Here is a 16088-nt window from a genome sequence, read left to right as displayed (position 1 = left end):
TTTTCCTACTACACACTTGACATTTCCCTTTGTTTTCCATACTTTTCCACCATATTCACTTTGCTTTTTGAACCCTGTATTTCATCGCCTCTAGTTTTTCTTTTCAATTATTTTTCTTAATATGCTGTAACTCTTACCTGCACCAAGCTCTCCTCTCCTCTTCCAAACTTGGTCATGTTCTTCATTCTGCAGCACCCAAACACTCCAGAGTTTTAAACAACATTCATCTCCCCCCCTCTCTCTCTCTCTCTCTTACACACACACACACACACACGCACACGCACACACATAATCACACAGTGGATTCTGGTCTTTACTCTGTTTGTACTTCAGCTGGACTCTCAGACGGCGGTCATGGCTCGCTGCAGGAGTTACATGCGAGGTCTCGCCATCTGCGTCACTGTGCTGCTACTGGTAAGCCTAATGCTAACTGCTAAGCACTTGATGTGATGATGGAAGTGAGGGATGTGGGGAGAATTCGATCAGATAACTGAGAATGAACAAAAATTCAGGCTCACTGAACAATCGGTTGATCTTTTTCATATTTTGCTCTTCACTGCCTGTCGCAACTTTCACTTGAGGAAAAATAGCGACAAACTTTTTATTGGTCCAGTGCATGCAACAGTAAAATCTATGCTTGCTGAATGTCATTAGGCTTTAAACATATGAACATATGTGTATTAATCATCTGTTTTATAATCTTTTCTGCTTGATTGTGTTTTATCTTAAGTATTCTATATTGCAAAATGTAGATTTGAGCTGCAGCATTTGTAACTATAATAACACATAGTGCAGTAAATATATTGCTAATTTGTAACGTGATATTTTATATCATGAACATGCCAAAAGATTTGATATTATCACAGATTATAAAATCATTTGCAATGCAGATAAAGTATCCAAAATTATAAGAGCTCAAATCTCACATTGATTAGTTGCATTAAAGGGCAGAATTTTTTGTTATCCTTTGTAATGCACAAACATACAAAATAATGACAAATGATCTATAATCCTCCTAAATTAAAAGTGTAATTGAACTTTTTTTCTGTTCTTACAGTAATTTGGACTTGACACAGTGTATTTTAACAGGAGGAGAAGGAGTCTGATTTTAGTGAGTCAGTTCGGTACTACTATAATTCATCTATAACTTATAGTTGTAATTAGTTGTAATAGCGTCTGCATTTCAACTAAGAAATGCTTTCTTAAAAAAATTTGGCATTTTTAAAAGTTTTTAAAAAAAGCATAGAGGTCAACAGGGCTCAATTTCAGAACATAGTGTTTGTAATTTAAATGACAGAATGTGGTGCTTCTGTCATTCTGTGATTTGCTGGTATGATGTGAAGTGATTATGAGGGATCATACAATTCAGTGACGAAACCTCTCTTTTCTAGTTGGAGTGGTCACTTCCTTGATATAATTTATAGGATTTGAAGGCGTTACTGAATGGTTGAATGGCTATGAAAATTATGTTAAACATTTATTACATTTATTATTATGTGGTAACTATTGCACAGTTACCACATATCAGCTCAACATTATATAATGATGTACTTTCCTTCACTACATTCGTTAAAAAACTAAATTAGAAAATATATCTGTGCGGAAATGTCTTTCCAGGTGAGCTACATTGACAATGACGTTGGTGTTTAAGCAGGATGTGGTGATGCAACACATTTCTTGGTCACCAAATGGACTTTAATACTTGACGTACTCTCCACTGGAAAGCACTCGAAAATTTAGTTTTAGTTTATAACTACTTAAAACAGTTTCTTTAAAGCCGTATATGTTGTGTTACATGTTTTTTTAAACTGTTAATGTTAAAATATGCACCATTTTTGTTTGGTTTTGTTATCAATGCTTAATCTTTGTTCATTTCCTTTGCTTTTTATCGTCTTCCTGCTTACTGTTTCCTCTTGTTTCCTCCCTAAAACTTTGCTAGAATTCCTCCCCTTGTTCCCTCACCTTTTTTTTCGTACCCTAATTTTATCCTGCTGCTTGCTCCTTACAAAACATTTACACTTTCTATACTTACTGCACCATGTATATTTACAGCAGGTAGCTATTACTATTTTGGTGAACATTTCTGTTATTTGTGCTCAAACTCTGCACTTCCTGCTTCCTGTCTCTGATGCTATGTTGTTGCTGCTTATCGACTGATTACAGTGTTTATGTTGCATGTTCCATTTAAAGCCAATCTTAAAATTACAGGAGACTTTCACTCCTCTGTTCTTATCTTGATTTGAGATCACCAAGACCAAACATCAACTGGCCAACCATAAAAACAGATGAATAAGTAAAATCTATTGAAGCAGAATAAACTCTGTTCAAATAATTTTACCTTGGTCAGTGGGCATCGCTGATTTGACTGTTTTTATTTATTTTTTAAAAATCGTTTTTTTTCTAATGAAGCACTGTTGTATAAGCTTAAAAGGAAAGACTGCAGCTGCTTTCTCGTTATTTTGGGTTCGGAATTTTTTTATTTTTGTTCATGCAGTGCTTTAAACCAGGGGTCCCCAAAGGCCTGGCCCTAGCACAGTCACTGGCAGGCTCTTAAAGAAATCTATACAAATGTATATTTAGATATTAAACGATGTAGCAAATACCAAAAAGGATCAGATAAAAAGGGCAAGCCGGGAGCAAAAATTTCAGATATAGTATTTATTTGTAAAATGGAAACTTAAATGTGAAGGAAGTAATGGGTCTTTTGTGCACCAGCACTGAGAAAACCCTGAGAAAACCCTGTGATGACGTGTGTGAATAAGATTCATCGCATTTCCCAGCTGATGGGAGTCTGTTCAGAGTCTCTCTGGGGATACAGAGCAGTTTCAGAGGAATGCTGCTGCTGTTAGAAACTTTCTACTTTGAGAAAGACCCAACAAACACTTTATGTGCAACAGTTTGATTGAAGTTGTCTTCTGAATTTTTTCTTCTTTTTTACTCTGCAGGTCTCTGGTATAGTGATGATCGGTGTGGGATTTTCCCCTATTGATGGCAACCTACTAGTTGTAGAGGTACATATGTGTGAGTTAAACAGAATCCCACTCATGGGTTAAAATAGATGGGCCTATAGCTCAAACTCTGACTCAGATGCTGAAAATGAAACTGTATGGTGCTGAAGCTATTTTAGGTAAAAACCTAAATCAGGAGACTTTGCTCAAGCCAGTTAATGATTTATTGGATACCTGTAAAATTTCTCTCGACATATTCTTAAGTCTAATTCACCATTCAGAAGTGTATGACCAAATCCTGTTAATATGATGGCAGCAGTTCCTTCTGAGATGTCTCTTTTGCCAGGCGTTACTGACCTATTTCCCATTAACTTAATCTGTTGCGACTTGTTCCATTTAGTAAATCTTAAAGATTAGATGTATGTTATCTTAAAGATTCAAATTTAAGTTAATAAATTTCATCAAACCATTTCCTATACCTGTTCAGGGTCATTGGGCAAGAGAGTCTTATGATGTGAAGTTTCATCTGGTTTGGTTTTCCTGTACAGATGAATGTAGTAACCACCTTGGTCTCCCCTTCTGTGTTCCAGTGGTTTAACCAGTTGTCCAGTAGTGAGGTTTTACTGGTGCTGCAGGTGTTTGGTCCCATTACTGTACTTCTGGCTATTCTGGGAATTTGTGCTGCTTCTTTGGACTATAAACCACTGTTGCTGCTGGTGAGACAAACAAACGTACACATCCTGGAACGTGAAGTTACCTTTTCAAACTTAATTCCAAACTGAACCTTAAAAAAAATATCATAATACTGATGCAATTGTTTGCTCCCCTACATCAGCCAAAATGTCCTTACTTTGCAAAAAGTGCTCCCTCTCAAGTTTTGGCATGCAAGGAGGTCCTCAAAACGACAGTTTCACAAGAAACACACACCCAGGCACACATATACTAATCTTTTATTATCTTCCACAGTTTTCTGCTTTGATATTTGTGGAGTTTGTGGCTGTGATGGTTGTTGCTGCACCACTGGTTCAAGTTCAAGCTCAGGTAACTTCATCGAGCTGTGTTTCTCATCACAGCCCCCTGGAGGCCGCAATGTTCATGACCACAGCATTTAAAAGTTTTGATGTAGGCCTCTCTCTCTCTCACTTATGGCGTTAAAATAAGCATGCTGTATGGAATATAATATATTAGCTTTACATCTCCTTTTTACTGAATATTAACTGTTTTTGCAAACTGTTCTGCAGATGGGGTTTGCTGTAGATGAGTTGTTTCTGAATGCGACTCCTCTCCACAGTGCTGCAGCTGATATTCAGAGGGAAGTAAATAAACTGCAGGCCTCGGTAATAGAGACATAAAAGCATGAATCTGCATTAATTTGTCATCAAATGTGATTTCATTTTTATCTAAGTAATAACAGACAAATACAATGTGCTTAAGATAACACATAAATAATTATAACTTTTTTTATCTTATTGAACACATCCATTAAACATTAACAGTGCTGGTGGGAAAAAGTGAGGGAACCCGCAGGCTGTTTAACAAAAACTAATTGGCAGTAGTAGTTAGCACACCTGAAGTCCATTTAATATTATGAGATCAGAGATGTGGTTCAGGACTTCTTTGACTGATAGAAAGACAAACAGTTCAAATTTGCTGTTCATGAGATCTCTGAAGACAGCTGATCAACAGTGGTTGATCTGAGTAAGGGTGGAAAGGGATAAAGTCATCTCAAAGTTTTTAGGCATCTATCAGTCGACAAACTATAAATGGAAAAGCCGGGTTACTCTTTCTAGAAGTAGATGCCTATTCAAAATTATTCCCATGGCACAATGCAGAATCGTCAATGAGGTAAAGAAGAACCCATAAGTAACAGCTGCAGGCTTGAAGACAAACTGGCAAACATCTGGTGGAGCCCCATGATTTGGATTAGATTGTTGCTATAGAGCCTGGACCACTTGCTAACTCTGAAGCTAGACTTTAAACTTATGGAAATGCTATGGAAGACCTCAAGAGAGCTGTTCCTACCAAACGTCCTAGAAATGTGTCGAGCTGAACCAGTTCTGTAAAGAGAAATGGGCAGGTACGCAGGAGAATAACCCAAAATACAGGAGACCAGCAGGCAGGTGTAGGAAACATTATTCCTTATATTAATAAAAAGCACTTCCAGGGATATTTGTGAATATTGTGCAGGTCTCATCTAGAGCTTCCTTGATGGCACTGATGCCATGGGAGATTTAAACACCTATTGACTCCAAAGTTTCACTTACCTGTTTCCTCTATCACTCTGGATATTTACTGTTTGCAAGAGTTCAGCAAACACAAATACATTAAAATTGTTTTTGTGATATCAGCTTCAAAAGATTGTGTGTTTCTGTCATTGTAACTTAGATGAATATGAGATCACTTAAATGCAGTGTACCAAGCATTAATTCTGTTTCTTGCCTCTGCACACCTTGGTCAAACGTGGTAAAATCTAATGTTCTTGCTAAGCCAATTAGCTCTGTTCTCATGTATTTGTTTTTTTTTCTGACAGCAGGTTTGTACATATCTGCAGACTTAACAAGCCTTAATCAATGCATATATATTTTTTATATGTTTCCAAGGACTCCTGTTGCGGTCTGAGAAGTTTTAAAGACTGGGAGAATCAACTTCCTGTTTCCTGTCTCTGCATAACTGCCAGTCCAAGGTAAGAGCTAAAAATGAATTAGCTAAGGAAGCTTTTGAACTGTTTGAAGTATTTATGGATTTATACAAAAGTCTTAGATGAAAAATTATTTTATTTTTGGCTGATGTGAGAAATCAACAAGATTGATGACATCTGACAAGACGTCTTTGAGATCTTTAAATCTATAGATCTATAGATCTATAAATACAATCAATTATTATCATTATCTGTTTTATGAAGAAATTTAGGGACTTGAAATGTTTTGCTGTTTTTCATTGGAAATGTATTTATTTTTGTTGAGAATATCAGTTGAAATATTGTCAGCGTTTGGACTTTTTTGTGAAATTGTTTAGATAAATGAAAAGCTAATGAGCTTGTGAATTTGGTTACAGTTTGTAAAAGTGTTTCCCATTTGATGATCAATTGGTTTTGATGACCTTGAATGTTTCTTCATGACTGGCTTCGATATTAAAAGTAATTCAAGTCAACTTTATTTATAAAGCACTTTAAAAACACCAACATGGTCCAAAGTGCTGGACAGGCGAATGGAAAACAAAGACAAAACACCGTAAAACACAAGACACATAAATACAGATTAATAAGACTTGAGAACTTTCTGGTTTTAAAGAATTTATTATTTGTTAAAGTAAAAGCAGTCACATGAAATATGGAACACTATTCAAGAAGTTTTAAGCATCATTTGGAAAAGTTCCTGATTCCTAGAAAAGTTTATAAAACAAAGTTTATAATTGACTTGCAATGTTTAACAAATGCCTTAGATTTGAGGTGAAATAGTCGATCTTCTCTTTGATTATTATTATTTTAGGCTCTTGGTGGTGGTGAATTTCTGAGCTTGTTATGAACTTATCACACTTTTCGGTTTTCAGATATGGTTAAATGCTGGGGAATGTAGTATTATTTTTTATTTTTTTTAAATGAAATGAACATGACATCTGTATCTCTGTCACACAGGAAAACGTGTTAAAGGTTCATCCACGTCACCAAGACGTGATTGTGCCTCAGTTTATGAATGTGAAATGTGATATAACTGAAATAACTGCATACTTTTCAGTTCAAACCTGCGCTGCCTGCATGAGGCAATAGCCTCTGTAAATGGCACCCATTCACCCCACTGAGCTATCCAGGGCCCTAGACAGTATTGTACCCTGCCCTTGGAGTTCAGCTTCGATGTCTGGATGTTTTTCCTTGGGCACTTTATTTACTATCATCTGCCCCATCCTTTCAGGATTGAATTTACTTTTGTGGCCACATCCCGACAAGGTGGCTAAAGTCTTATGGACCCTATACTTTTAAAGACAGTCCCACCTGGTAACATGAAGCTGCTTGGAGATTGTCTCATAACCTTCACGTTTAACACGCTTATGAATCACTTTCTTTCTGAACTGCTCTGATGACTTTCACCTTTGCTTACTTTGGTCCATGTTCAGTGTGATGCACTCAGTGGTACTAAACTACACAATAACAAGACTTCTACCTTTAAATAAGCTGAATGGCTGATAAAAAAAAATGCAGACACATCTGAAACCGAATAAGTAAAACAAGGAAGTCAGGGTGTCAGATAACATTAAATTAGTAAACTGTATTACTGTGAGCAGCCAAGTCGGCATATATAGCAGTGGCCTTCAACCAGAGGTGGACAGAGTACTCGACCCCAGTACTTGAGTAAGAGTACAAATACTACTGGTCAAAATTTACTCTGTTACAAGTAAAAGTAGCTCAGTCAAAATATTACTCGAGTAAGAGTAGAAAAGTACTTGCTTTTAAAGGTACTTAAGTATCCAAAAGTAAATGCTTTTAAATGTACTTTAAGTAAGAGTAAGAGTAAGAGTACATTTCTTATTTTCCACATCAGTAAATTACTATATTTTTTCTAAATTCATTTAAGGATCTTTTAACTCTTGTTTCTGAGAATTAACTCTTTGAAACCAGCTGCACTGATGTGCTGCTTTTAGAACCACAATGTTATATAAAACCTGCAGAAATACCAAAAACAAATCAAATGAATGGGATCATAAGAGGACAGCAGATGATGCAGAGTTTATTAACAATCATGAACTGAAACCAAATGAACCTGCACCATCCAACTAAGTCTGGATCCCCCTCAAAGACCACTGCAAAAAACCGTGCCCTCGTTTTTTACTCAGTCGAACTCAAACATTGAGTTAAGATACGGCCAAGGATTTTGTGAAAGTCCCTGCTCCGAGTCCGGCTCATTATCAGACTGAGACGACTCAGCGGATTGTCTTTCTTCTCCTGACGCAGGCGTAGCCATTGTTGCGGCTCTGTCTTGACTTGTTGCGGCTCTGTCTTGACAAACGCAGGCTACTTTGGCGGTATCGTTTTGAGGAGGCTTGACGTATTTCCGCTTTACGTACATCCCAGTGGGGAGCGTGCACTGTGATAGGTCTCCTCCTTTGACAAAAACAGCTTGTTTCCAATAGGATTTTAGGGAAGAAAAAAGAGCAGACCTGAAAGTAACGAGTACTTTTCAGCCTTCCTAGAAATGTACTCGAGTAAAAGTAAAAATATTTGTCTTGGAAATGTATTCAAGTAAGAGTAATAAGTACCAAAGAAATCTAATACTCAAGTAAAGTACAAATCCTCTGGATATGTACTTAAGTACAGTACTCAAGTAAATTTACTCCGTTACTGTCCACCACTGCCTTCAACCCTGATCTACTGTCCTGCATGTTGTAGATGTTTCCCTGTTTAATCACACCATGATACAAGTGGCTGTGTCATTAACCGAGTTGTGCAGGCCTTGATGACAAGCTGATAATGATGATTAATTAGAATCAGGTGTGTTGATGGAGGAAACCATCTAAAACATGCAGGACAGTAGACACTTGATGACCCAGTTGAAGTCCACTGCTGTACAACACATCTATAATACCTAATTTTCATGGGCTCAGATAGACATTTCGCACCAAAAGGATGAGAATACAAATGGTGACATCTCTTAAAAATGGTTTTGGGGCTCTGGTGTCTCTTGCATTTGGTTCCTCTGTTTCTCTTTGTCTCACAGCTCTCGGCCGAGTAACTCCAGCTCAGAGGGATCCTGTGTGAAAGCTGACGGGGATCTTCAGCCGACCCCACAGATCTCACATAATCTATGGGTCCACTCCGATGTAAACGCATTCATTACTCGTCCATCTTCAATTCTTTATGCTTCATGTTTGACTTTTTGCTCCTGGTTCTGGTGTCTTTTCCGCATGTGTAATCTAATTTTCTTATATACTTTTTGCCTTACCTGCTTACCTGTCTTTCTCTCTTTAAAAAAAAAAATATTTTAACAAATTTCTCATTTTTTATTTACCAGCACTTCCCTCCTCCATTATTTTTCCTCTTCCTGTACGTGTTGATTCCAAGCTCTATTGCAGTCTTCATTGTCGTTATTTAGTGTTTTTGGTGCCGATTTTGACTCTTGAGCTGCAAACTGAGATCTAGCAGAGCATAATGATTTCAGATAATGGGCTGCTAATTATGCTAACAGAGAGCCACAAGGACTGATCCATGGGTGAAAGTGATCAAATTCATCAATTTGAATTTATCTTAGCTTAGATGCTAACCACCAGGAGTTGATTTCCAGTCCTCTAGGGCCGCTCAAGGCTTGTTTGAGATGTTTCCTTATATCAGCACACCCAATTCAAATCAATGAAGCCACTGGTCATCAAGGTCTGCACAGGTCTGTTAATGACAGTCGTTTGTTCCAGGGTGTACTGAAGCAGAAACACATCTAAAACATGCAGAACAGCAGCCCTCAAGAACTGGAACTCAACATTCCTCTGATAACCTATTATACTAAGTAAAGTTATCTAATATTCATTCTGAGAAAATCCGTCCATCCACCCTTGTTTGAGATGTAGCTTGACAAAAAGTAAATCTAAAACTAGGACTGGCAGACAATGAAAAGACGACTAGTGACCCCCAGCTGTGGCCAGGCCTTGGGCTGTCATTTGTCCATTTTGGATTAAACGGTGTTGTGCAGAGTGCAAAGATGGCGACTACTAGAACCTGAAAACCCAGGTTTTAGAACCGTTCCACACGGACCTATGGGTGTTTGTTTAGCTCTCTGGTCTATGGTTAGATCCAGTAACAGTATCATTGCTCTCTTTCAGTAATTCTCATAATGTCTGTTTTTAAAATATAACACATTGTTCTTGGAATAAAATAATGTTATGCTTTATGCTTTCACCAAACTGAACACAGTACTGGATGTGTGCCTCGGTCAGTGGGTGTGGTCTTAATCGTCGTTCTCATCTTTGAATTCATGATGATGGATTAATGGAGGAATGGATGTTTTACTGGCATTATTTAACAAAGGCAGGAAAGAGTGACTTTTATATTTGTGTAATGTTGACCTTTAAACTTGTGTGTTGCAGCCCTGCGGTCCCATCCTAAAAAGTTACCTGGATTTCCCCATAAAGCTAAGAATCGGAATTATTTCTGCTTTTGCCACAATTACGGTAAATGTCTCTGCAATACTTCCACTCTCAAAAATAATCTTCTGGGGCTCTTCCTATTCCATTTTCTTTCTAACCTTTTTATTGATTTATTTATTAAATTATATTTTGATTATGGACTAATATTATGGGTTAAATATTGGGTTATAATAGATTGACTCAAGTAAGTGATTTGAAGAAATTTTGATAACATGTTAATAGTCTAATAAAAATTATTTCTAAAATGGTTTCTGTTTCTAAAGGTGTTTTGAATTTTATTTTGATGTTGGGTTTTGTAATTGACATAATTCTGAGTTTGGAGGTAAAGTGCAAGTTTCTAATGAAATTAACATTTTCAGGATTGTTTCATATACGTTATCTCAAACTTGCTTATATCTCAAAAATAAAGAGATTAAGGTTCTGGAAATGTTTCCATGTTTCAAAAGAAAAATGAAAAAAATATTTGATTTAAACAGAGTTAAATATGTAAAGAAAAGTGAGTTTCAAGGGAATTTTTTTCTTTTTTTAAATGTTAAAAATTTCAGCCTCAGAATTTACAGAAATGTTTCAGGTTCGAGACAATTTAGACATTTAAGAGTTTCTTAAAGTTAATTATTATCAAGTAGATAAATATTCTTTGGCAAAAATGTACAGGAGAGTTTGACTGGTTCACACCTGAATGTGCTTTTTGCAGTGCTGCTAGCTTAGGTAAGGTGCATGAAATTGCATGTTTCCTGAAGTTTCTGTACCCTCTTTGACCTTGTAGTGGCTGTTTTCAAAAGCACTGCACGTTGCATTGTATACTGCGCATGCACCGGATACTAGTGCGGTGATTGTCATTAGTACATAACATGCGACAGTAAAAGAAATTAAGTCATGGTATATCGAGAAGCCCAGGTAGCAAAGAATGTTTGGCCATAAGTTGGTGAATATCTGCACTTTTCTTTAAACCCACAGTTCCAGATCATTTTTTGTCATTGATGAAACAAAAATAATGGTTCAGTATTCAGCAGTGTATATAAACTATGTACTCCCTCACGCAGCACGTTTGTGTGTTTCAGATAACTGCTATTGTCTTGTGTCTGATTCTGGGTCTGGAGAAATACTGGAAGAAGCCTCCCGTAGAAACGACAGTCGATGACTTCAACAGAGTGAAATACCAACCTAAACCCTCCCAGACCTGACCCACAATCCCTCAACCAAAACTAATATTTACAAGACGCTGGTCTCAAAGGGAACTTGTGAGATATGGAAAGTCTCTCCCAGAAAATGTCATGAGGATCAGAACATGGAAAACAAGGAAAACAAGGCACCACCAACTGTCATCAACTTGTGAAGATGTGGCATATAAATTATCCCTTTGTAAAAAAAAAAAAAATGTCTCCCAAGAATATAGTTGTGTTTGAAAAATCCTTAAGTTTATTGTAAATATTAAATGGAATAACAATAAATATTCAAAAACTGTACCAACTTTGTCCTTTTTAATCGTAATTTTTTTTTACACTAGACTGGGGATCTGACGGTTAGTTCTTCAGACCCTATGACTGTTTTTGTGGTACCACTTCTCTGTTTAGTAATACAATTACACAAATCCAAGCAGGTGAAACATTATGAATCATAGTTTCGAGTTGAAATGGACAAAGTTTGTAATGGATCTGGTTATGGTCTCGGAAAGCCTTCTGGATTAATTACCTGACTGCAAAACGGCCGAAGCTCAGACAATTGTTATGTCTGCTGTTCAAAATCTAATTTGAAAACACTTGTAAGAATGTAATCTTTGCAGAATTAATAACCTGTAACACCATTAAATGTATGGAAGGACTTCTGGGAACAAACTAAATATGGATAATAGCTGATGGTTGCGATAGTAAAGCCTAGTCCCATCTTTGAAGAGTGCTTCTCCTGAGACCCGACAACTTCCAAGATGGATTGGTGTGTAATTACACTCTTGCAGCCACAAGATGGCATCAATGACAAAAATAAACACTGCAGCTGCCAGTGCTGCCAATGAGGGGCGGTACCCCTGATACAAACAAGTGTAAGGGACTGAATTCAAGCTTTGGTACGGCCCGAAATCCTGGCCTCCTAATCAAAAAGTGTAAAGTAAGGAAATAATGGTGCGTTCACTGAAGTAATCCGTCATCAAGAACATCCATGTGCATGTGATAGCCCACTCCACCATGGTGGACCCAGAAATGAAAACAGTCTTTACTGAGACTATCCTGCGGGCATGGCAGGACCAGACAGCATTCCTGAGAAAAGCAGTGCTATGCAGAGCGAGTAAAGTCCTTCCAGGCTGCAGACCTACAGGTTACTCTGTATGCAGCTGGTGGAAGACAGTGGACAGTGGAGGGACCCGGGATTTTGTTGCCTGATTTAAAACCTAACATTCTGGCCCCTCTGTATGATAGCTGACTGGTAGAGACAAGACAGAGCGAGATGCAACAGGATGCAACTATCGTTGAGGAGACAGATGAAGAGATTCTCACGGTATAATTGAGTAGGAGGGACTGCTCGGTTGGAATAATAGCTATAATAGCTGAAGCTGGAGGTGCTGCTCCTTCACCCACGTGGACGTGTTAGAGACAAGTGATATTCTGCTGAAGCGAAACAGAAGGAGTAATGCGAGTGGAGGACTGGGCTCACACTACGTTCATCATGATAAAGCATCAAAGTAAACCAAAACAGACAGGAATGTTTCTTCTAGCAGCAGAATGTTTGGAAAAGATTACACAAGAAATGACAAGCTTTTGCATCAGATTAGCATCAGTCTGATGGTTTTAGCTGGAAAGCACTCAAAAATAAAGGTGATATCAGTATTATATACATTTACTACTGCCAGTGCTTGATATGAGGACAGTTATGACAAATTCTATTATCTGTCACCACAGAACATCCGGGTTAGTGAGATTTTCAAGTGAAAGATCCTTGTGTTTGTCTGGTGCACCATAAGGAAACCAGTGAACAGAATCCAATGTTATTCAAGCTTTAATTATATCATGTACAATGTTTTCCAGCCGGAGGTACACTTTTCTCAAACCACATAAGTAGGAGAGAAATGCAAACTGAGGTCATCAATCCAGTCATATTCTACTGAAAAAGGGAGGTGTTTTGTACGTTATAGGAGCCTATATGTTGAACCTTATCTGGGAAGCCAACTGCGGGGAAAGAAACTTAAACATGTTACACTTTCAGCCATATATTTTCTGTTGTCTATCTCTAATCCGACATGCCAACCCAGCAAAGATCTACGACAACCAAAACCCAGAGAAAAACAGGAGGGGTCGTATCAATCTTAAACATCCGTTCCTCTTCATCGTCCTCACCTAAAGAAGAACTCAGCTAATCAGTCTGGTCATAAAAACAGGAGGTGGTTCTGCGCTGAAAGCAACCATCAGTGTACAATCTTATAGAAAAAAACCCTCATACTTTTAACAATTTCATAAAATCCTAACATCAGGAAGCATTTCTTTGTTGGAACAACTAAATAAAAATGTCAACATGGAAACCAAATCCTAAAAAACAAAAAATGTGTACATTTTCAGTCAGTATGTTTATCCATATCATGCAATCTAATAAATCTTATTCTTCTTTTCTTGTTTTGTTTTTTTAATGTCAAGTACTGTAGTTAAAGCCTGTATGATTTAAATCAGAAAGGATTCATAGAAAAGCTCACAAAGGAAGGAAAGGGAAAACAGACTAACTTCCCATTTTTGGGGTCCACTTTGACTTTGACTTTTAAAGAGTATTTTCCAGCGAGGGGGGGTGCAGCGGCAAGTTTATTCTGCTGTTTGCCAACAGTCTGCTGATAAGGTATTTACATGATCTTCAGGAATTTCCCCTTCCTTACTGGAAAATGAAACATGACCCCTGCTGTGGGCGTGGGCACCACCCACTCCAATCTCTGCGCCAGTGGTGGGTGAGGCATAGTGAATGAATAAAACAAAACACTGTGATAGATGCTTGATGTTTTAAGTATTTTTTTTTTTATTATTATTACTATGTTTTAAAGTGGCCATGCCATATATTTCTGTGTTTTCTTACTTATCTCCTCAAAAGAAAGAAAGAAAAAAGAAAAGAGGTAAATATATGTTGTGGAATTCTTAAAAAAAACAGTTTTTAGAATATGGAGTATGTATTTATCTGGCTACTTTTTCTAACATCACATCTCTGTGAACTAGGTCTGGGCAATTAATCGAAACCGATGTAAATAACCTTTTGATCTTTAATTCTCTTATCAGTGTCCCCACTCTGGGTGTTCATGCCCGTTTCCTTTAAAAACATGCCACAGCACGTGCAGTCACATGACTCCACCTCACCAGTCCGTGACACTCAGGAGAAATCAAGCACAGAGACAACTGAATAACTTCAAACGGCCGTCTTTTGGACGCATTTTGCCTCTTCTCAAGACGATTTTCCTGAAACTGTTCCTCAATGTTTTGACACAGTTTGTCGCAGATTAGTGAACCTCTGCCCATCTTATTTTTTCCTCAGGCACAAAACAACAGAGACACATACAGTAGACTCAGAGACCGGCTCCCTCTAACAAAAGAAAAGACCACCAACCTCTGTCAGGTGAGCCACCCTCTTAAATAGCCCAAACCCAAATTGGTCCAATTGGGCAGCCACCATCTGCAGGGGTTTACACACAAACATAACCATTTCAAATAACACGGTAACAAAAAAGATAAGACCGGAAAACCATAATCATTTAACAATAATCATAACACATAAACGTAATCCCCCATAAACCCCAAACTGAAAAATTACAATAAATTGGTACATTCACAAATCCACTCACCCCTCACGTGTCTGACACATTTGCACCTGCGCTTCTGCAATGGGACCCAGCTGCCTTACAGCTACGTAGCATGCAGGTGAGCGAATGTACACCAGTTTTATTTAACAACAAAAAAAATGAATTGTGACTAGTGGGTACCACACTACATTGACTGTAACTCAAAATACTACAATAAACCCTCACTTACAAACCTTGGTCCCTAAACTCATGAGGGGGAGAAATGTGTATACTCACTTTCTCACAGACCTGTTGCCTGTTGACCTAATTAGTTGTCAAATGCTCATCCAGACATTTTTTATTTGTGTCAATCACTTCACTTTTGTTTCCCGAGTTCCAACTTTTTTGAGATGTTTTGTTCCCATCAAACTCAAAATAAGCTATAATTTCAATTGACACAGAAAAAAGTCTTGCTTTCAACATATTGTTTATGTTCTATTGAGAATAAAATAAGGGTTTATGAGATCTGCAAATCATTGGATTCTGTTTTATTTACCGGTATGTTGCCCCTGGACTTTGATGCCACAAAGGGACAATTACTTGCAGGGTTTTAAAAGCTTGGATTTTTTAAAATAAACACAGTCTTTAGCAATAAAGACTTTTCAAAGAATAAAAACAAAACAACTAAATTTATACAAAATGAAAATACTTAAACATTAAAGCGCAAAAAATTATAAAAATATTGAAACATTAAAATATGAATCTATGAAGTACGGCGGTGGGCTATATCAGAAAACAAAAGAATAGAAAGAGAGCACGTAACTCATCAAACCCACACAACCTGTACATACATTATGTAGCAGCTGTAGGAAAGTTTAAACGCACGAACTAAACTGCAGAACTGACCAACTTCTCACTTCTTTAGAATGAAACATCCCATTTTAAGGAACTGCGATGTTGATGAGTGTACATCCTGTACAAAAGGTATTTTATTCTTTTTTCCTCTCATAGGCAGGATGAGACTTTCATCACTTGATGGGCACTGCCTCTTTTTAATGACAGGTGGTGGTTTACGCATAATCTTAATATTCCTATTGAATTTAAATAATGTCTGATGTCAATAGGCAAGCGCATAGACATTTTGTCTCTGAATTATTTGCAATTTAGTGCCAATTATTTACTATTGTTGTGATACTGTGCTCTGTGTCCCGCTGGAAAGGGAAAAAAAAGGTTTAATTGCTTCTCAAGCATCATCATCAAGCATCATCATCATCAAG

General features: G+C 37.4%; 1 protein-coding gene across 1 annotated transcript; it reads left to right on the top strand.

Annotated features, from left to right (window-relative positions):
• The first annotated feature begins 262 nt into the window (after positions 1–262).
• On the top strand, positions 263–11548 carry LOC133423849 (23 kDa integral membrane protein-like). The gene is made up of 9 exons (XM_061714172.1): positions 263–414; positions 2946–3011; positions 3539–3664; positions 3915–3989; positions 4190–4285; positions 5549–5631; positions 8657–8759; positions 10014–10097; positions 11135–11548. The coding sequence occupies exons 1-9, from the start codon at positions 355–357 to the stop codon at positions 11255–11257; spliced, it is 816 nt and encodes a 271-aa protein (XP_061570156.1). The 5' UTR covers positions 263–354; the 3' UTR covers positions 11258–11548.
• The last annotated feature ends 4540 nt before the right edge of the window (positions 11549–16088 follow it).

The sequence above is a fragment of the Cololabis saira genome, chromosome 23, assembly GCF_033807715.1.
Source record: "Cololabis saira isolate AMF1-May2022 chromosome 23, fColSai1.1, whole genome shotgun sequence".
Lineage (NCBI taxonomy): Eukaryota > Metazoa > Chordata > Actinopteri > Beloniformes > Belonidae > Cololabis > Cololabis saira.
The sequence above is the reverse complement of the archived record's forward strand: the minus strand, read 5'-3'. Positions and strand labels throughout refer to the sequence as shown.